The sequence below is a fragment of the Heterocephalus glaber genome, unplaced genomic scaffold (assembly GCF_053883595.1).
Source record: "Heterocephalus glaber isolate CG9 unplaced genomic scaffold, H.glaber_assembly_v1.0 deba00000546, whole genome shotgun sequence".
NCBI lineage: Eukaryota > Metazoa > Chordata > Mammalia > Rodentia > Bathyergidae > Heterocephalus > Heterocephalus glaber.
This window is the reverse complement of record NW_028258147.1, coordinates 35,229,741-35,252,448: the sequence shown is the minus strand read 5'-3', so window position 1 is coordinate 35,252,448 and position 22,708 is coordinate 35,229,741. Positions and strand designations below refer to the sequence as shown.

The 22,708-nt window shown below is 36.7% G+C and overlaps 1 protein-coding gene and 1 pseudogene across 6 annotated transcripts in view; both read left to right on the top strand.

Annotated features, from left to right (window-relative positions):
- Positions 1–22,708, top strand: part of Cdk14 (cyclin dependent kinase 14) — a 617,491-nt gene that overhangs the window by 316,401 nt on the left and 278,382 nt on the right. For all 6 annotated transcript variants that reach the window (XM_021242623.2, XM_087204731.1, XM_087204728.1 and 3 more), the window contains one exon: positions 20,848–20,968. In XM_021242623.2, the coding sequence (XP_021098282.1) occupies positions 20,848–20,968 (121 nt within the window). The remainder of the gene's footprint in view (positions 1–20,847; positions 20,969–22,708) is intronic.
- LOC147829678 (U6 spliceosomal RNA) lies at positions 16,239–16,338 on the top strand (annotated as a pseudogene).

The window sequence follows — 22,708 nt, the reverse complement described above, 5'->3', positions numbered from 1 at the left end:
AAGTGAACTTTTTATTGCACTGAAAGAGTATCCATAATTCTTCCTGCCTTTTCTTTATAGTATTCATTGTTCTAAACACTGAGAATAAGATAACAACAGCAAACAAAAAAAAATCTAAATGCATCTGCTCATTATTTTGTAAACCTAATCAGAGTAGCTATTTTATTGTTTTCTAAATACTTTGAATTCCTTAATTGCTTGCATACATATCTGCACATAATGAGAGCTGTAGTGTTGGTAACAGATTTTTTTTTTCATTAATGTATGACTTTTTACACTTAAAACTAATATTATTTTACAATGAGGTTATAGGCAGCCTTAAGAAAATAAACACTATCCATTATCCTCCTTCCCTAAGGTAGCCCCTGTTAACATATCTCACGGCCTTTTCTGTGTACTGTGCTTACATAATGACATACTTTTTTTAAAAGCTGGCTTTTTTTTTTTTTTACCAACATGTTGTACTAGTCAGATTTCTGTTTCTTTATAAAATACCTGAGAAAATCAAAGAAGCAAAATTGTACTTCAGCTCGTGGTGTCAGTCAGTGGTTGGTTGGTTGGCCCTGTTGCTTTTCGACCTGTGTCAAAGCAGAACATCATGGCAGGTAGAGCAGAGATGCTCTTCTCATGGCCACTGGGAAGTAACGAGAAAGACGGAAGAGCCTAGAGTCCCAGTGTCCCCTCCGAGGATATGCCCCAGTGACCTGACTTCTACCAGGTCCCACCTCCAGAAGATTTTACCACCTTCCCAGATCACCGTAGGCTGGTAACTGGTAATACATGAGCCTTTGGGGGGACAGTTAGGACCCAAACCACAGCCAGGCTTGATGGCCTACACCTCTAATCCCAGCTACTCAGGAAGCTGAAGTAAGAGGGTCTCAAGTTTGAGGCAGCCTAGACAATTTAGAGATGCCTTGTCTCAAAATAATTTTTAAAAGGCTTAGGAATGTAGCTCAATGGTAGAGTACTTGATTATTATACATGTGGCCCTAGGTTCAATCCCCAGTTCAGAAAAAACAAAACTGTAATGATCCAAACCATAACAGTAATACACATATTGCCCTTTAAGGCCATATGATCATATTAATTTGATGATTTTTCTCATCAGGCAATCACCGATTTATTAGTTGTCCCAAATAATATAGAGTTCATAAGAAAAGGGAGATTTATGTGAGATACCAGAAATGCAGTAAGAAATGGATAAATGTTTTTCCATAAAATGGTCACAACCTTTATATTGAAATCTGATAACATTGCATTTCAACATGAATAAGCCTTTAGCTTATCTTTATCTCAGTATTCAAAAAATGTACTACTCAAATTTTTAATAAAAAGCTCCGAAGAAAACAAGAATGGTCTAGATTAATGCTTTTTCTTTTTTTTCCTGTGAACTCACTATAGTTGTTAGATTCTCTTAGTAGATAACAGGATTTTTAAAAAGCTTGTTATATGATTACTGTTTTACCTTTTTTTCCCCTTAAATTCTTTTGTTGGTATATTTTAGGTATACAGTACGTTTACATTTATCACTGGGTGTGTGTACCTGTACATGATGTATCTTGGTTCTCATTTTTTCCCCATTACTGTTTTACTTTTTAATATCCACCTACAGCTAAGTAATTTTTTAAGCCATTCTGAAACTTGAGCGTGGGTCCCCACAGGAAGAGCAGTCTTCATCCCCCAAAATGAACTACTTCCTAATCTACCACCTCCTGGGAGATGGATCAAAAGTTGTATTGAGTCTGGTAGCATCTAAATTAAAATGTTTTCAATAATTAAAAATAGAAGGTGTTGTAAATAGTAGTTAAGAGTAAGTTTGTTTTATAATTCATATTGTAAACTGAAGAAATATTCCTTTTAGAAATCACATACATCAGATCATTACCTGATTTTATGATGTCCTAATACTTTTCAATTTTGATAATTTTATTACCCAAAAAACATCGTTGTGGTGAACTTATCTTTGCATGTTAGGTTTTACTGTTTTTATTGCATCATATTTTAAAAAAAATTTACCAGCTAAAATTTTATGAATTTGATAAATGGATACTGTGTTAAAACCACTCCCACAATTAAGTTTTAGAGTTTTTTCATCATATCAAAAATTATCTCCATTAAACACTATATATTGTTTTTCTTACTATTATTTTTAATTTGTTCAGACTGTACTCAATCCAGAAGAGTACAATCCCACATAATAAAATACTGCTGGACTTTGAAATAAAATCTCTCATGATATATTTTAAACCAGAAGTTGGCAAACTTCTGGAAAGGGCCAGACAATAAATATTTTCAGCCATGAATTCTGTTACCACTATACAGATCTGTTTTGTTTTTAATGAGAAAGCAACTACAGATAATATGTCAACAAATAATGTGTCTAGATCTGTTTCATGGAACAAACCTTGTAACCCCTGTTCTAGAAATTCAAAATTCAGCTGTCCAATGAGCTCCTAATAAAACATTTCGTTCTGTGGGCTTTTAAAGGAATACATAGATAATCAAATAATTTGTAAAATTTTAATCCAGTATACTTTTCTCTTGAAAGTAATGATTTCTGAATATATATATGGCATATATTATGTATCTGCAAAGTATAATTAGAATAAGTTGATGTTGCCAAATTTTATTATAGTGTCAGACATAATGAAAAACTACATAATTCACATTTATATTTGTATTGAGAACTAAAATGTAAATTCTAGATTTTAAACTATAACACTGATCTGTAAAATTTTACAAATTATTGACTTCTGTCACACTGAATTTTCTTTTCGTATAATTTTGCTAAGTACAGTTATTTTCCTGCAGTAAATGACAGCCTTGTTAAAATTAGCAATTTGTCTGCATGTTGTGAGTGAGTATAATTATTTGCATAACCCCACTGAATCCTGGAGGTTTGAGAGCTAGTTGTGGAGGACTGTCAGCCCCCCCCCCTCCCGGCTACAGGGCATAGCTGCAGGCTAGGCTGGGGTTGGAGGGCTTTAACACATTGGAGTTCTGCCTTCCAGACACATGGCCTTTGTCATAGACATAGTTTCTTTCCACAGAAGTCCATCCTGTTAATGTCATATGTATTTTGTAATCAAACAATTTTTGGATTAAAATACAGTAATCTAGTAAAACCTTAGCCCAAACTTAAAACTTTACACATTGCCAAGGAATGGACTCATCGTAGGAGCTGGCCAGAGTCATTAATTTTATTAAAAATTACTCCTTTGTGATTTTATGATAATATTACATACAGTAGATGTTTGTGTAAAACAAGTATTTTTAGATAAAGCATACCTAATGGCTGTACTTTTATGTGTAATGTGTAAATTTTCCAATAATTAAAGCAAAAGAAGGTTTTCAGATAATTATTGATACCCTAAAGTATGCCTGTTTAAAAAATCTATGCACAGAAGCTTTTTAATAAGGTGAGATCCCAGTTGTGGATTCTTTGTGCTAGTTCCCATGCAACTGAGATTTTGTTCATAAAGTCTTTTCCTATGCCAGTGTCTTCAAGAGTTCTAGCTAACCTTTCTTCCAGCAGGTTTAGTGTTTCTGGTTTTTTTTTTTTTGGTACCAGGGATCGAACTCGGGTCCGTGTGCTTGTGCAGCGGGCGGCGAAACCACTGAGCTAAATCCCCGGCTCCCTGTTTCTGTTTTAATATTTAGATCTTTGGTCCATTTCAATTTTAATTTAGTACATGGTGAGAGATATGGGTCTACTTTTAATATTTGGTAAATTGAAACCCAATTTTTCCAGCACTGTTTATTAAAGAGACTATATTTTCTCCAGTGAGGGTGTTTGGCTCCTTTGTCAAAGATGAGGTGGTTGAGTATGTCTGGAGTTGTTTCTGCATCTTCTAATCTGTTCCATTGATCCCCCGGTCTGTTTCTTTCCAGTGCCATGCTGTTTTTATCAAGGTAGCTTTGTAGTATAGTTTCAAGTTGGGAATTGTGATACCCTCTGCCTTGTTTTTGCTGCCTAGAATTGCTTTTGCAATTCTAGGTCTCTTTTGTTCCAAATAAATTTTTGGATTGTTTTCTCAAGTTCTGTGAAATACGCTGTTGGAATTTCAATTGGGATTGCATTGAATCTATGTAGCAGTTTTGGAAGTATGGCCATCTTCACTATATTGGTTCTTCCTACCAAAAAAACAAGGGATATCTTTTAATTTTCTGATACCCTCTTCAATCTGCACAGTAGTTTTCAGAGTAGAGGTCTTTTATTTCCTTTATTAGATTGATTCCTAGATATTTCATTTTTGGATGCTACTGTGAAAGGAATTGTTTCCCCCATTTCTCTTTCAGTAAGTCTGTTATTCATGGACCAAAAGGCTATTGATTTTTGAGTGTTTACCTTGTATCCAGCTACTCTACTGAATTTGGTTATTAAGTTGGAGTCTTTTGGTGGAGTTTTTGGGGTCTTCTATATAGAGAATCATATCATCTGCAAATAATGACAGTTTAACTTCTTCATTTCCTGTCTTTATTCCTTTTATTTCTTTCTCTTGTCTAATTGCTCTGGCTAATGTTTCCAGAACTATATTGAACAGGAATGGCAATGTCTTGTTCCTGACTTTAGCATGAAAGATTTGTTTTTGACCATTTAGTGTGATGTTGGCTGTTGGTTTTTCGTAGATGGCTTTTTATTAGGTTGAGATAGAGACCATCTAGACCAATTTTCTGTAGGGTTTTTATCATGAATGGGAGTTTGATTTTGTTGAATGCTTTTTCTGCATCTATTGAGATGATCATATGGTTTTTGTCCTTGACTCTATTAATATAGTGTATTACATTTATTGATTTACGTATGTTGAACCATCCTTGCATCCCTGGGATGAATCCCACTTGGTCCAAGTATATTATTTTCTTGATGATCTTCTGCATTCTGTTTGCTAGTGTCTTACTGAGGATTTTTGCATCTATGTTCATTAGGGAGATTGGCCTGTAGTTCTCTTTTTTGGTTGGGTCTTTCTCAGCTTTTGGAATCAAGGTAATGGTTACTTCTAGGAATGAATTTGGGAGTATTGCCTCCCTTTCAATTTCATTAAACAGTTTGAGCATTAGTGGCATTAGCTGTTCTCTAAATTTCTTGGAGAATTCACCAGTGAAGCTATCAGGACCTGGGCTTTTCCTTGTTAGTAAGTTTTTAATTACGTTTTCAATTACATTGATTGATATTGGGTTATTTAGAATTTTTATATCTCTTGGTTCAACTTTAGTAATTCATATGTATCTAGGAATCTGTCCATTTCTTCTGTGTTTTCCGTCTTATTGGAGTACAGGTTCTCAACATAGATATTGATGATCCTCTGGATTTCTGCTAGATCTATTGTAATTTCACCCTTTTCATTCCTAATTGCATGGATTTGAGCCTTTTGTTTTCTTTTTTTGATAAAGTTGGCTAAGAGTTTGTCAATTGTATTTATTCTTTTGAAGAGCCAACTTTTTGATTTGATGATTTTTTTGTATCATTCCTAGTCTCCATTGCATTGATTTCAGCTCTCATCTTTATAATTTCCTCCCTGTACGAGCTTTGGGTTTCTCTTGCTCTTTTTTTTATAGAAGCCTGAGGTTCAGCATTAGGTTTTTATTTAAACCTACTTTGTTTTCCTAATATGGACATTCACCACTATGAATTTCTCTTGTAGGAGTGCTTTCATTGTGTCCCATAAATTCTGATATGTTGTAGTGGCATTGTCATTTAATTGTAGAAACTAATTTCTTCTTTAATTTCCTCTGTGACCCATTGGTTGTTCAGGATGGTGTTATTCAATTTCCATGTGTTTATGATATTCTTATGGTTTCTTTTGCTATTGATCTCCAATTTCTTTACACTATGATCTGATAGTGTACAGGGGATAATTTCAATTCCTTTGCATTTACTTACGCATGTTCAGTGAGCTAGCGTGTGATCTATTTTGGAGAATGACCCATGTGCCCTGAGAAGAGTGTGTATTCTGATCTTGTGGGGTGGAACACTCTGTAGATATCTACTAAGTCCATTTGTTCAAGAGTTTGTTCAGTTCTAGTGTTTTATTGTTGATTTTTTTGTCTAGTCGATCTGTTTGTGACAGTGGGGTATTGAGATCCCCCACTACTATTGTATTAGTGCTTATTTGGTTTTTCATGTCCATTAATACTTGTTTTATATAGTTGGGTACAGTAGTATTTGATGCACATATATTTATGATTATCATGTCTTCCCCTTGGATTGTTCCCTTTACAAGGATATAGTGACCTTCTTTGTCTCTCTAAATTAGTCTTGGTTTGGAATTCACTTTGTCTGCAAATAGGATTGCTACCCCTGCTTTCTTCTGGGTTCCTGTTGAATGGAGAACTGTTTTCCACCCTTTGACTTTCAGTCTATGAATTTCTTTTTGAATTAAGTGTGATTCTTGCATGCACCATATTTTTGGATCTTGCTTTCTTGATCCATTTTGCCAGTCTGTTTCTTTTGATTGGTGAATTGAGACCATTAACATTGATGGTTACAACTGACAGGTATTGACTCACCCTTGTCCTGATCTTTTCCTGTTGTTGAGAAGGTTTTTAACACATCAAAGATTTGCTTTTTACATCTGACATGTTAAGAGTAGGACACATTTATTGAGAGAAAGAAAGCTTCTGTCTAACAGAGACAGAAGGGAGACCGGAAAGTGGGTTTCCCCACATGTTAGGTTTCTGTTTGTAATTCTCCAAAGATAGGACATTTGTCTAGAAGAGCTGTAGAAGAGTTTGCTTTTTTTGCTGACAGCTCTTTTAGAACCATAGTAGTCTCCTAGGAGCACTCTTGGTCCTCTAAACTTAGTATGTGTGACATTTGCTTACCAAGTGAGGTTACATGGATTGTCACATGTCTGATTCTGAGTTTGAACTTCTCAAAGTATTTAACTATGAGGTATGGTCAAAACAGATGGTGAATGTGTAAATAAATTCACTACAATAAAAGACATATTACCATTAATTTCCCTCAAAATACTTTCCCTCACTTCAAACAAACATATCCCATCATTCTTGCCACTTTTTGGAGCTGTTTACAGTTCACATTAATGGCAATCTCTGTCAAGTAAAAACATTACAGTGTTTCTTCATCAACCTATTCACCGGATGTGGTGCCATGAAACTTCTGGCTTTTCTCCAAAGTCAAAATGGTCATGAAAGGCAAATGCTATGAATTGGTTCAGGACACCAAGGCAGCCATTTAATAGGGTACCTTAGAATACTTAGAAAAGAAGAACTCCCAGAACTGCTTCAGAAATTGAGAACAATGATGTGGTAAGTGTATTTGAAGCAAGGGACTATTTAGAGGAGAATTAATGACAGTGTTTCTTTGACTGAAGTAATTTTTAAAATTTAAATACTTATGGTATTTTTTATCACATTCTGTATATCCATGTATCCATTAGTTGCTGGGCATTTAGAATAGCATGCCTGAATATAGTGATAAAACATACATGGCATTTATTTTACGAAGTATAAATATTTTTTAAAAATTTGGTCACTTTCATTATCTTCAAGAAATCTATTATAAGTTTTATACTGTGAGTAAGTTTTCCTTTGCAGAAGATTTTTTTTAACTTCAGAGTTCAGATCGTTCATGCAGGTTTACCCCAAGTTTTAGTAGTGAAACTAGCTATTATGCAGACATGCCTGAGCTTTAGAAGGCAACTTGGTTTCCCTGGTGAGATATTTAAATAATGGTTTATTTGAGCTTGTTTTACCCAGTCATTAACTCCCTGCAGCCAGCCACCATTTTTCTTGTTCTGCCAGGAAGCTTGTCATTTACAACCAATGCCTATTTTAGGACCATACTACAAAGAAACAAAGCTGAGTCTTGGGGGTGGTGAGTGGAGGTGGCTGAGACTGCCTAGGCCTGGGTGAAGATTTTTTGACCTTTTTTCTTTCTACCTTCTAAAAACAGTTATTTTTTGAGGAGGTAACCCCCTATGCATAACAACAGACATTTCCAAAAGTATGACATGGGAGTAAATTTCTTTCCTCCTGTTTCCTTGTTCCTTTCCCCATGGCCAGTTAGTTACCTTTACTAGTTTCTTGTATGTGTTTCTAGAGATATATTTTTACAAAAATAGTCCTTACTATGACCCTGTTACTTATTTTGCGTTTTCCCTTATTAATGTTGCCTCCATATTGGCACTTCAAGTGTCAGACACAGCCTTTGCCTTAAATAAATCAGGATCACTCCCCTGTGCCTTCAATGCTTCCATCAGAGGTGCAGCTGAATCTTAGGCTCTACAACAAGGAGAAATACATGTGACTTTGGGGATCGAAGGAAAGAATTTGAGATGGTGTGGAATGAGAATTAGGTAGGAATTGGCAAAAAGGGCATGTGGGTAGCAAGCCCAGAAGCCTGTGCACCAAAGCACAGCCAGATACATGGCCTCCATCGCCAGGGCTTCCTCACCACGTGTGACATGCCACATCTGTCAGAACTTGGGATTTAAGTTCCCCACATGGATCACTGCTCCCAGGCTTTTTTTTTGGCTTGCCCCCTTTCCATGGTGCCCCCAGGACATGAGAACTCAACATGCGCTGGCTATTTGCACAAGGGCTCCAGGTGTTGCTCTGTTTTGTCAAAAACAAGTGCCTTGTCTTCCTGTTCTCTGGCATTTCTCTTGGTGCCACCTAAAAAGTGCTTCTCATTGTGACCTTTATGCCACACCTGGGCTTCTCCCTAGTGTCTTCCACTTTCCTGACCATTCTGATCTCCTTTGCCATCAGCCCAAGGACGCAGCAGGCCCTTCTTTTAGGCCACTGCAGTGTAGTTGATGTCTGGCTATCATTTCCACAAGATTTTATGAAGGCTGGACATTTGGGGAAGGACTGGTAGGGCAGGACAGAGCAGGATATCACATGCTTCTCTTCCAAGTGCTGTGCTTGGAGCCTAAAGGGCCATATTCAGTGTAGGAGAAAAGGTTCTTCTCTTATTATTGTCTGCTCATCTGTCTACCTAGGACTGGCTTCCAACTTTCTGACATGATAGTATCCCAGAAATGCTACCTGGACTTCAGAACCTTCATCCCTAAAGCTGGGGACAAAGGAAGTTTTCTCATGAGAATCTAAGGCACCTTCGAGGCCTGACTGCAGATCTTGCATCCTGCCTCCCTCCAGGTGCAGGACTGTGTACTTGCCATCCAGCCCCAAGGGGTAACCACAGGACTTAGTGTTTATACCAAACACAATCTGCAGTTCTATATCAGATTTAGACTTAAATGTTACTACAGCTGAAGTTCACTGGTCCTACTCTTTGGATGGTGAAGAATAGCTATCACATACACCCTTTGTTTAGTTCTCTGGTTTCAGAAATCCTCTGGTGAAGAACTGGGAGGGGAGAGGGCATTGTTGTATAGTGTCTGTGTTCCCTGAAACAGGAAACATCTTCCTCAAAGAAGCTGCAGCCTCAGAAGCAGCTCTACCAACATAAGCACCTTCTTTACTCTAAACCCTTTCTTGTTTGTAACATCAAGATGCAGGTTAATTTCACAGCTTGCCCCAGAACAGTAGGAGGGGATTTGCCTAACATTTATACAACAGAAGTTGCCATTAGGTTGATTTCTTTAGAACAAAGAAACAGCCTCAAAGGTAAATTTGGGTCTCTTTCTTTAGTAAAACTGAAGAGCTGGAAGCTTTAAAATGAGTGTTTCTGTACTTCTGCCCAGCAAGGTTTTAAATATCTCTGGTGTCTGAACACACCTCTTTCTATGCTTAATTCTTTCAGAGGCAGCTAAGGTGTCAGGCAAAATCTGTGAAGCCTAACATTGCTATAGTTGAGATCTAAGCTGGTTTAACACATTTGAGCATTACATTTTATGGATTGGGATCCTCATAACAGAGGAACACTGATGTGTTTGTCAATGCGGTTTAGGCAGAGCTAGTCTTGTCTAAGTTCTACATTTTACAAAAGCTGTAGTGTTATGTTGTGATGCAGAAGAGGTTAGGAGTGAGGTAAGAAATGATTCTTGATCTTAGGGAGCTTAAAACTAGAGAAGTAAACCCAGACATTAAATAGATGAACTAAGCCAAATTTTACATGGTGACTATCAAGGAAGCTGAATAAAGAATGAACAGTAGTATAAAGATTTAGAAACAAGATCAGTTCTTGAGGTTTTATTTACCTGAATTTTTTGTTTACATGTGAGGATTTTTTGGTATTGAGGATTGAAGCCAGGTCATCACTCATGCTAAGCAAGCACTCTACCAGTGAACTATAATCCCAGCTATTTCCCTAAATTTTAAATATCATATTAGATGAAATTTGAGAAATCAGATTCTATCAGGAAAATAGATCTGTTATTTATATTAAAGAGTGAGTACTTTGTACATTAATTGCCTTATGGTGTGGTATCTTTTTGTATTTTTATTTAAGATATATGTAAGCATCATAAAGGAAATTTATGTATGTTTTGAGGTTATTTGCCCTCTAAATGGATCTTGAGCTTCTATGATTTATTTTAATTCATTAGATTTTAGATCATTTGCAAATCCAGGAACAAGTTTTTATTGAAATCCCAAACTAGAAAACAGGTGCAAGCAGAGTTGCTGTAAATCAGATGGGTTGGGCCTGCCTCTGGTCAGCCCGGACACAGGTGCCACTTGCTAAGGGAACATTTCAGAGGTTCCTGTTGGGTGGCTGTTCTAGCTGTATGTCTGTCCATCAGCAGACCCAGTTCGGGTCAGACACACTGCCAGGGGCTGGGGCTACAGAGGCAAATAAACTTGCAGCCCTACTGTTAGGAAAGCTGATCTTTGTGTAATCCTGTACTGCATGTCCGGGACTGTCTTGGAGTGTCTACCTGAGCAGTGGTGCAGCTGAAGTCAATCAGAGAATGGAAGAGAGCAGGGTGGGCAGTGAAGCTTCAGGGGGTCTTGCCCTGAATAGAGTTTTGGAGGACAAATAGGAGTTTATCAGCTGAATAAGGTACTGTAGCATGTGTGGCACACTGTGCCAAGGAGCTGATTTAGAAGAGAAAATTGCACCAGTGGAATTATCTGCTGACAGTTGAATAGAATATAGGAAGGGATGAGGAAAAAAACCCAAGCCTACAGTAGTAGCAGGGGCTATTGTCCCTTAGAGCTTGGACTTTAAGATAAAGCCCAGAAGATCCATTTTACAGATGAAGCAGCAGAAACTCAGGTTACATCTTTCTCCCTAAATAACATAACATGTAAGAGGTGGTCCTTCATGCCTTACACACCACATGAAACTGTCCTGTTGTCAGATGATGGAAAAGGAACAGGGAGGGCAAACTTGGCAGCTGTGGTTGGGAGACCAGGGAAGCGTTCTTCTGATCCTCAGGACCCTGAAGAGTGAGTCTGAGAGTCCGAGCAGCAGTGGGGTCAGAAAGGAGAGAGTGGATGAGAGGCCAGAGGCCGTGGGGACAGAGCGGGCAGAGCTCTGGGCCTCAGCTTCCTGCCTGCTTAAGGGTCTGTGCTAACGCTGTGGAAGAGGCAGGTTGGCTCAGACCCTTCCCAGCATGAAAGCTCCATGCCGATTCCTCCTGCGCGGACTGTGATGTTATTATTTCATAGAAGAAATGTATTTTTGAAAATATTCCCCAAATGCCCAGTTTTAGAAATTTGAAGTTTTGATGTTTACTGCTTTAGCCATGTCCACCTCCGATTTCAGGGCAACCAGGATCATCATCAGATGTCACAAGCTGTTTAAAATCATCAAAATAAACATGCACTTCTCTTGGTAGATATTTTTTGTAATGATTACATATGGACACCTGTATTAAGTACAGTGTTGAGACTCAAAAATATAATTTGACCTCAAAAAAATGTGATAAGGTAAAATAAAAAACTAAAAGCATGATTGAAAATAATTTAGAAAACTTGGGTAGCAACAAGAAAATTAAAAAATATAATAATTCAATATAACTAGACTTTTTTTCTCAAATTGGCTCAATAGTTGTGTTGTTAATTTGCTCTGGTTTAAATGGACATTTTCTGTTGTAAAAACATAAAACTCTTAGTTGAAGTTTAAAAGTAATTTCCTACTATTTTCTCATGAAACATTTAAAAGATTCACATTAATCAGGGCATTTTGAAAAGCTTTCTCTTTCAGTGTTATTTATTACATGCCCTCTAGATTGGCTTTGGCCACACCCTGGCTTGAGGTTTCTGGGGAGAAAATGAGTCCTCAGGATCTGTAAGATAAACAGCCACAGTCCACTTACAGCAGCTTCCATTTCTGGCTCCTACTCTTTGTCCTCAAAGCCTGTGGTTGGTGCTCTGCTTTCTGGGACACTGCCTTCTGCGGTTTCCACTTTACAGCAGACTAGCAAGCAAAGCAGGTGAGAGCTGCTCAGCATCTAGGTGCTGTGTTGGAGATTTTAGAGCATTCTCCACAGTAATTCTTATCAAATGTTGCTTTTCATGGAGGGCTCTTCGTCTGCCCTGAGGCTCTCTAGACATCTAAGTCATTCTCTCTGCTTGGCTCCCATCTTTGGAATCTCTTTCTACTGCAACCAGCTGACTTACTCCTTACTCCTTCTTGTCTTCTTTTAGCCCCATTCCTCTTGGTGCTTGTCACCATTGGTCCCTTCTGACCATTCTGGACCTTGAACCTCCTGACCTAGGCCACTTTGAAGCTAGAACCAGGCACAAGCTCCCAGGGTTCCAGGCTTCATATGGAGATGGTTACACTGCCAGCAGTAAAATCCTGGCTCAGCCACTAAGTACTGTGTTATCTGAGGTAAATTAGTTTCTGGATATTTATTTTCTTTCTATTAAATTGGAACACTAGTAATTGTACTACATTCTAGGTTGCTGTAAACATTAAATGACATAATACATTTAAATCCCTGAAATCCTTAGGTTACCTAGAGAATGTAATTTCTCAATCAGTTCTCATCTGTTTTGTTTCTGTTTTATAAACACTAAAGTATCCACCAATTTTTATGGCTTTGTATTATCTGTCAGACCAGGTAAGGATGTTGTTATGGCCAAAATATGTCCTCCAGAAGTTCAGATGTTGGAAGTTGATCCTCAAATTTAAATGTTAAAGATATTAGGAGATGGCACCTTTGGGAGGAAATTAAGGTTAGATGGTCAGGAGGGTGGGGCCTCCATGATGTATTAGTGTCTCTCTAGGACGAGGAAGAAAAAACTGAGTTCATGTACTCCTTTTCACCTTATGACAGACATCCTCTTCTGTATATTGATACATTAAGAAGGCCCTCACCAGGTGCCAGAACGATGCTGGTAGCATGCTCTTGAAATCAGAGCTAACAAACTGTGAGCCAAATAACTTCTACTCTTTATAAATTACTCAACCTCAGATATTTTCTTATAGAAACAGGAAAATGGCTAAGATATTGCCCCTTTACGCCTACTCAAAAAAACCTGGATAATTGAGGAAGGAGATGAGAATATTTTTCTCATAAGACTCCCAGAGAAATGTCTTAATTTCTTATTTCTTTTAAAAGTTAAAGAAATTAGCTGGGAGTGGTGGCACGTACCCATAATCTCAGCCCTCTGGGAGACTGAGGCAGGAGGACCACAAGTTTGAGCCCAGGTTGGGCAATATAATGACTTAATATGACTGTCTCAAAGTGAAAAAAAAGGACTGGAGATGTAGCTCAGTGCAAAGACCCTGAGTTCTATTCCCAGTACTGCCAAAAAACAAATAAACAAAAAGAAAGAAGAAATTAAATTAATTTATTAATAAGAGTATATATTGATATTTCAGATATTATGTCAAATACCCCTGGAATAAATCATAATTATTCTTACCTTATTTGATCTAATCATCATTGTGATTGCTTTAAATATTTTTTCCTTAATACATATGCATACTCATAATATTTTGGGTGTATAGTAAGATATATTTGCAAGCAAATACTTTAAAAGGCCTGAGTATGTTTTCATTTAAAACTTAGAGTCTTGTGATGAATTAGATATTTTCTACCTTTAATTTTTTTTAATTGGAAACAAATCAGCATGGTATAGAAATTCATCTAAATTGCTGATTTAGTCAAATTATGAAATTCATTTTCTATATTGTGGTGTCGTCTGGCATTGGAATAATAACTATGATTTTCAGTAACTGAGAAGCAGAAACTAGAAAACGAGATTTAAACCAGTGAACTGTGAAAATGATGGCCTTCACATATGCTCTGTGGAAAGGGATTTGGGTTCTCTGCTAATGCAGATGTGACTGACAGGGACATACACCACGAGGTGGAATTACTACAGGACTTGTTGAAGGTTTTTGCATTTGTGATCTTTATACATTTGATGAACAAAATTTTTAGGGGTAGTTTTATAGAATCCTGAGTTTCAGTACTTGGATGATCCCTGAACTTAGGTAGCCCAGGAAAGTTTGAAGGAAAGCTTCAAAGGCCAGGTATTAAATATTAAACCCTATGGGTCATGTCATCTTTATCAGCTCAGCTCAGCTGTTCAGTGCAAAAGCAGCTGTTGCCATATGTGGATAAGTGGATGTAGCTGCTTTCCAAGAAAATGTATTTACAAAGCCAAGTGACCATCTATTAGGCCACAAATTATTGACCCCACATCTCAGCTCCCTCACTGTGCAGTAAACTGAAGCCAGAGAGCTTCTGAATTTAACCAGGGAGACACGACTTAGTGAGCAGTGCTAGAATGACTGTTAATTTCGTTTTGCTGTATCATAAATTTTTCAATATGCAGGTTAATGTGACAGCAAAAGCATATGTGGTGCTTAGCAAAAGAATTTGCACTAAATGAACTTACCATATCTGTTATTTTCATTTAAACAAGTATTTCCCAGAGAAGCATGCTGTTTTTACAACAATTTATATAAAACTAGAAAAAAAGAACTTTAAAAATTTCTACATAGGGAAGTTAATTATTTGAGTATTCTCTTGTTTGGGATATCTTGATTAAAATATAATTTCAGTTATTTGAAAATCAAAAATATTTAAAAACTATGTCATTTAGATAGAAAAGTTAGACATAAAGTGTGGACCTTTAAAATTTAGGAATAATTAAATAAAATCAGAGTAAATTAAAATATTATCTTAATATTTAGATTTTTCTGGACTTTATTTTATTAGATTTAGGCTCAGAGATATTCTTATTCAGTAGAAAGAACTCAGTGGTTTCGCCACCTGCTGTGCAAGCGCAAGGACCCAAGTTCGATCCCCAGTACAAAAAAAAAAAAAAAAAAAAAGAACTGCTCAGTAGAAAGACTGGTAAATGCTAATCAAAACATTTAAGGGATGTTGGTGTCTTATAAAGAGCAGTTTCTGTTAAAGTAGAAGTTTGGCTTAAAACTAAAAGATGTTACATTTGAAGGAAAGAAAAGGATATTATAACTGCAGTCTTGAAACTGTTTCCCCTTTTAAGCAATACCGTGTTAAATGTATAAAAAACATGTAATTGGCTACAAGAGCCCCCAGATTCCTGGAAAGAACATGCTTCTTGTGATGATAATAAGGAAGCAATTGGAGATGTTCAGCTTTCATAGAGATGATATTTGAAGATTGGGCATGTGAGTCTTCTGTTTCTTACATTGAAGAATGTTCCAATTGCACTTTAATACTTAATAAAATTAAGTTCAATAAAGGACCCGAGTTCAATTCCCGGTACCAAAAAAAAAAAAAATTAAGTTCAATAAGCACAAATCATTTACTGTATAGAATTTATTTTTTTTCATTGTGCCATGGACAGACTTCAAGCTAGTGTAATAACCCTGCAAGAAATGACAATCAAGATGGGAGTAGAAGGAAGAAAGAGGGGAAATTATAAAGTAAAATCCCCTGCATTTATGATTTTGTAACCTGAAGGTGCCTACAATAAAACAAGACCTCTGGCTTTGGAAAATGGATGGTTGGTGATTTATAGTGGTCAGTTATAGAAACTGGAGGAGAAAATGGATACAGGAGAAATTAAATTGAGATACTTATGGAGGATCATGGAAGATCTTTGTTGACATTTCTTATTCAAAAGTTTGAATCTTTAGGGGAAGATTAGTGTTAGAGATACATTTGAAATCATCAGCCAATATGTAGTAACTGAAGCCATGTGAGTAGATAAGATTATCCGAGGAATATGTGTCAAGTGCAGAAGGAAGATGCAACATCCCAGAACCCTGGTGAATGCCAGAAAAATATTACTTTTTTTTTTAACCTCTTGGTTCTTTATGGATACACTATAAAAGCAGCAGTGGAGTCTTCAGACAACTTCAGTATATCATAAAATACTTCATATGAATTCTGTAGAAGAACGAAAACCCATGCTCGCTTTGGCAGCGCATATACTAAAATTGGAATGATACAGAGAAGATTAGCATGGCCCCTGCGCAAATTCATGCAAATTCGTGAAACATTCCATATTTAAAAAAAAGAAAGAAAGAAAACCCTATTAAAACATGTTAAAAAAGAAAGTGATGGCCAGACCCAGGGACTGTGGAATAGGAAAGAAATCTCAGCCTTCCTCTACCCTTACTCCATAACCTGCTCATGAAATCTGGAGGTCTCAAGTCTTTCACTAGCCTAACTACCTGATAGTAAAATACAACACAAGCATTGCACATCATGTGGGAATCAAGTCTTAAAGAAAGGAGTCCTCCTATCAGTAATGATTTTGTAATTAAGAGCAAAGCACTATTTCTCAGACTGGGTAATGAGATATGTTGAGAAGGGAGTGTGGGGGTGACTTTCATATAAAAATAAAAGCAATGTCAGTCACAAACAGTGGCTTCTTCTCTTGAAAGACTCTGAACTTGTCAGGTAGACCTATGCATCCTGTTTTAGTTGACTGCTGCTAATTCATTGAGCTTTTGCCATTGTTAAATATATTTTATTGGAAAGGAGCAAGTCAGTTTTGCCAATTCTTTCTCAGTCCCCTAGACAAAGCAGACAAATAGAAATTATCATTTCTGAACCCTTATCCTAGATTCAGCAGTTTTCTCCATAGAATTAGATAACCAGGTTCCCAACCAATTTTGCCAACTACAAAAAAGAAATACAATGGAACTGGAAACAATAACTTTATGTGCTTGGAACATAAAATCTCCTTTATATCTATGTACAGCCAAGACAACTTTGGCTGTTCTTCACCTAAAACTGTTTACCAGTAAGTACTTTTGCTTCTATTCTGGCGTGTTCCCTCTATTACTCCTGGTTGGGTTGTCTTGAGTACTGGGAGGATGTCCTGGTGCCTGTGTCTTGTGGGGTACTGAATAGAGCCAGATCCAAAGCTCAAGGATAAGTATGAGCTAGAGGCAATATTTTGGAGGAAATCACTTGTGTATGTCAGTTAAAAACATGACATTGACCACAATCACCCATAGAAGGTAAGCATTTGAGAAAGCACTGGTTTCAGTGTATTTCCCTAGCAGATCAGCCCTGAGGGGGCAAATGGAGAAAGCTCCCAGAAGACCAAGTCATTCCTGGCCAACTATTCTGTAGCAGAAATGGAATTTAAAATAAGAGAAGTGGTCACCAAAGTCTACTGCAGCAGGGAGAGTTACTAAGGCCTCATTATTTGATGCTGAAGGGCCAGTCTACTTAAGTTAAGTTTTGGAAGCACTGTCCTATTGTTTATTCTGTGTCTGCCAGAGGGTAGAACCAGGGTGGTAGCAGATGTTATCTGCAAGAGGGCTGACTGACAGAGAAGAAAAGGAGTTCTTTCCTTGGTAAGAAATCTCGTTTGCTGCCATTCTGGTACCAGGGCAGCTCAACTTTGAATCACTGACAGTACAGCTTCAGTAGCAGGATTTCCTCCTCTACTTTAGGGTCTTTCCTTAATTAGAAATGGCAAACCTTAGAGCTGTATATAGTGATTGTTATGTGAGGCATTTTAAGGACCACAGGAATTTATATCCCTTCTCCTTCACAGACCCATTATAGTAGCAACATGAAGATAACCTGTACTCATTTGCTTAGCATTTCACATGGCTTTTTGACTTTTACTTCAAACTAAACATTAATGTAAGAAATTTTGATAATAACCCATGAACTTCCTTTTTTAAAAAAAGTAGTGTAGTTCTCTTCCTGTGGTGTAACCATAGCAACTGACAAGGAACAGAGAAAGAAAGCTTTCACACATGCTGTGCTAATTAATCCTGTCCTACAGTTTTCAGCTGGAGGATACAGTTTAATAAATTTTGCATGAGTAAGCATGTTTTGATGCATGAACTGTATAAATACATACCATTATCTTTACCAAAAATATTTGGAAAAAATGTAGTTGTATGTTTATACCTCACAGTGTTCTTTCTCTTGTTCCCCCCCACCCCTTTGAGCTATTGTTTTAATAATTTGCTTCCTCCCTGAAATGTTTGGGATTTATTTATTTTATTAACTGAACAGAAACAGCATCAGGGTGAAAACATTTTGTTCATCAATATACAGGAAATTTCCACAAACGTTGTTTTAATTGGCCAACTATATGAATGTGAAATGATGTGTTTTTTCTCAAGCAATCCAGTAGACTGTATCTGAAAAATGTAACAACATTCTTCACTCTTTATGATACATTTACATGCAAACCATTTTAAGAAACTCAGTCCTAATAGTTTAAAAGATCAGATAATAAAAAAATACATCTTCACTGCTCTTTTGGGAAGTTAGGTGGTCCTTTTGAGTGAAATGAGGGCATTCGTTGACCTGAGCTTGTGGCAGGAAGAGAACAATACAAACCAGGAACTGAACTATTTATACTTTCCAAAAATATTTAACCAATTTAACAAACTCATATTTGATCTGAAATTAAATGTAATTATTTTGATTTATATTATTTCTATGGTATTTTGAGGTTTTATTTTTCTTTACAACTGGAAATTCCACAGTGTTTTAATAACTGGCTTGGTCATCTCAGCTGTCAAAGAAAATCTCATAGTTTTTCATTCTTTTATCCCTATGGCTTAGCTTTCTGACAACAAGGCTTCGAGAAAACCAAGGGAATCCAGCCTGAATGTTTTTCTGCATCCCACTTGACTTGACAACAGCATATGGAATGAGTCAGAACCTATTTCAGGACTCACGCTTACCTCTTTGGTTTCTGTATGGAAGCATAGTCAACTGAGGAACTAGACCTTCTGATGAGATTGTCAAATCTGGATTTGCTTTACTATCCCAATTATCTTATCTTTTGTTCACTTTTGCTTGAGTTGAAGTAGGATAAAACCTGGCAGAGAAAAGAAATAAGAGAGTATTATGGAAATCTGTTATTGAAAGTAGTTATTCTATTCAAGTGTAGAGAATTGCATTCCATGAATATGCTTATAGGTGTGTAATCTATGCATTTCAATATGTTTATAAGCACTAGCCAATTTATAACATGCTATCACATTTTTATAAAACCTGCATTGTTGAAAAAATTTAATTATAATCACAGTTGAATTTATTAATTTTTGTTCTTACCAGCTATCCTATAATTTTAAATTTTACATGTAATACAGAAAATGTGATGCTGTATTTAAGAAACAGGGAAAAGTCATGTTCCTAAATACTACATAAAAATTTAAATAAAACATTAAAATAAGTATGTCATGGTAAGCTTACCATAAAATGTTTTATGTGTTTTCAGCATCATAGTAGTCAATAATGCCTTACACTGACTGGGCTAGTCAGCTTTCCATCCCTGGGATAGAATACTTTGCTCATAGTTCTGCAGATTTTGGCTTGTGGGTGGTTGGTTCTGCTGCCTCTGGGTCTGCAGAAGGCATGACATCACAGCAGAAAGCACTGGGATGGCAGAGTTGCTCACCCCAGTGCAGTCAGAAAATACAGAGTAGACCTATGTCCCAGTGTCCCCTCAAAGCCCTGCCCCAGGTTCTTCCCATGAGGCCCACCTCCCCAATGTGCCACCCCTTCCTCATGGCACTGCAAGCTGGTTACCAAGACTTTACCACATGGTCCTGTAGGGGAGCCTCCAGACCCAAACCCTAACACTTGTCATTCACAAACATAGCCAGATAGGGATTTATTACATTTTTTAAAACTATTTATAGATTGTTTTTATTTTTAAAAGAATTATATTCCACAAAACGGGGAAACTTACTAATTAAAAAAATGGATAATCCCATATTCCAAAGGTAACTACTGAAGACATTTAAATATATTTTTGGCCAGTCTTTTTTCTATACATGAATATTTATTATTATAAGATCAAACGACATGTATTTTTTCACTTAAAATATTATTGTGACCATTTCCATAGTTTTTAAAAATTCTTAGAAGTCATTTTAATTTATTATATACCATCTCATCTATATGTATCAAGAATATTTGACTATTCCTTTATTAGTTGGTTTTCACATGAGCTTCTCTACTAGGCATTTAGTGAATGTTGAGAAAACACTGAAACCACAAGAAGCTTTGAGACACTCCTCGAAGAAAGTGTACTTTCTACTAGCAGATTCACAGAATACACGAGAAAAATTAGAAGCACTGAAGAATCTTGTAAATGGAAATCTGTTTAACTTTATAAATCCATCTTTTCTCAAAGTTGTTTAACAAGGAACCCTTTCTGATAACAATTAAAACTTTTAAACTCTCAGAACTAGAGTTCTATGTAACATATTTTGAAAAATATAGGACATTTCTAATCTTTCCTGTTACAGCCAACAGTTTGTGAATTATTTGTTTACTCTGCTGATAATTTATTAGATTTATGACATCAGTGCTATATTTGGGATATAAATAATTTAATAGTTATTAGCATGTGTTAAAAACACAGCAACCACGATATATTTTTGTCAACATTCGTTAACCTTGGCATTTGCATTAGTGATTCTGCATTACAATAATATATGGCCTTTTAAAATTGCAAACATTCAGATTTAAAACTCTGGTTCTGTTATTACCTATTAAGCTTCTTTATGTTTCATGTAACCCACAGGTCTTGCAAGAGCAAAATCCGTGCCCAGCCACACATATTCCAATGAAGTGGTTACCTTGTGGTACAGACCTCCCGACGTCCTCCTGGGCTCCACAGAATATTCCACCTGTCTTGACATGTGGTGAGAAATGGAAGCTTTTACTGTAGCTAATCTGTGTGTGGTGCTGAGTCCAGGTCATGCCTAGACAAACACCCTAACTGAGCGGGTGAAGATTAATGGGCGCGACAGTGTTGCCCGTGTGTGGCGGTACCACTGGATTTTTAACAACACGGTTGGGAGAATTCCCTAACCAGAGGCCCCTGCAGATGGTGTCCAGTGATGGTTCTTGAAGGACAGGGCCAGAGACATTTTTCTAACTGTCAGTTGCTGTGGTTTTATCCCTAAGGGTCTTAATTTGTGGCTTTATAACAATGATGTCTGTATCTCCAAATAGCACTAGAATCGGCAGTAGCAGGAAGCATGTTTTAAATTCACAACAAAGCTCAGATAAGTGGACTGAAGATTTTGATATAACTGTTAGGCCCCAAATTGGGTCACAATATATCCCTGAAAACTCTTGATAGCAATTATCCAAAGTGAAATAAAATGATTACTTTAAAAATATCATATATTTAATTTCAGTAGAATCTCAGTTTCATGCAATGGTGAAGCAGTGCTTAAAAATCTATTTTATGGGGCCGGGATTTAGCTCAGTGGTTCTGCTGCCTGCCTCGCAAGCACATGGTCCCAAGTTTGATCCCCAGTACCCCCCCCAAAATCTATTTTATGGGTTCCAAAGGCCCAGCAATATTTAACATGTAATTATTATTAATTGCAAAACTACTCTTTAGTTCCCAATCAAGTGTGATTTAAATATAATTATATAAGGGAATAATCCTATTTTTAGCACTCAGGACAGGCTCACGAGTGGCTGTCCTGCCTGTCTTATTCATAGAGAGGTCCTTTTTACTAGACTCACAATTGTATTCTATGTAAAATAATCCACATAGCTACTTTTAGTAATCATCTTCCCTGAATAATTATGTTCCCATATCATTTGGCCACCCTTCATCTCATGTTTATGACCTCAGTGAACCTTCAGCATGTGTTTATCTTACTGGTAGGAACTTAACTTTTATTTTTTTTTTGGTACCGGGGTCAAACTCAGGACCTTGCACTTTCGATGTAGGCTGCAGAACCACTGAGCTAAATCCCCATCCCTGGCCCTGGCAGGAACTTAATTTATTGTCTTCCCCCAGGTAATCTTGGCTATTAGTAAATTAGACTGTGGTGAGACCTGGCTTCTTCCCATATCTGTTTGGTCCAAAAATTTTATGGTAAGATAAAAATCAGGTTCCTTGCAATGTAGGGCACCGAGGTCATTTTCTTAATTTAGGTTCCAACAGTGCTCTTAAGAATGGGATTTGAGGATCTGCCATTGAAAATATAAGCAACATTTTATGTACACATGGATGAATTAATTTTTGTAAGTAGCTTTAAATAAAGGTGTAAAGGAATCTAGGTCATCAAACCTCCTTAGTTCTGTTCTCATAAATTTTGTAATGCTTTATAAATAAATCCAGTACCATTTTTATGATACTCTAAAATGCTGGCAATAAAGATGACTATTCACCATTGAATGGCTGAGCTAATCTATTTTTTTCATCACACTTCTTGATTTTTTAATGGTTGTTCACACAGTTAAATTTTTTTTCCTCCAAAATAGGTTCTTGAGCAAAATAGATACAGTAAGTCCTTGACTTAACATTAACATTAAAATTGCAAACTTTCACAGGTGCACTATATAAGACTCACTTAGTCAGCTTAAGAACAACTCTTCTGGAACAGAGGTTGTTCAAAAGTCGGAGGCTTACTGAATTT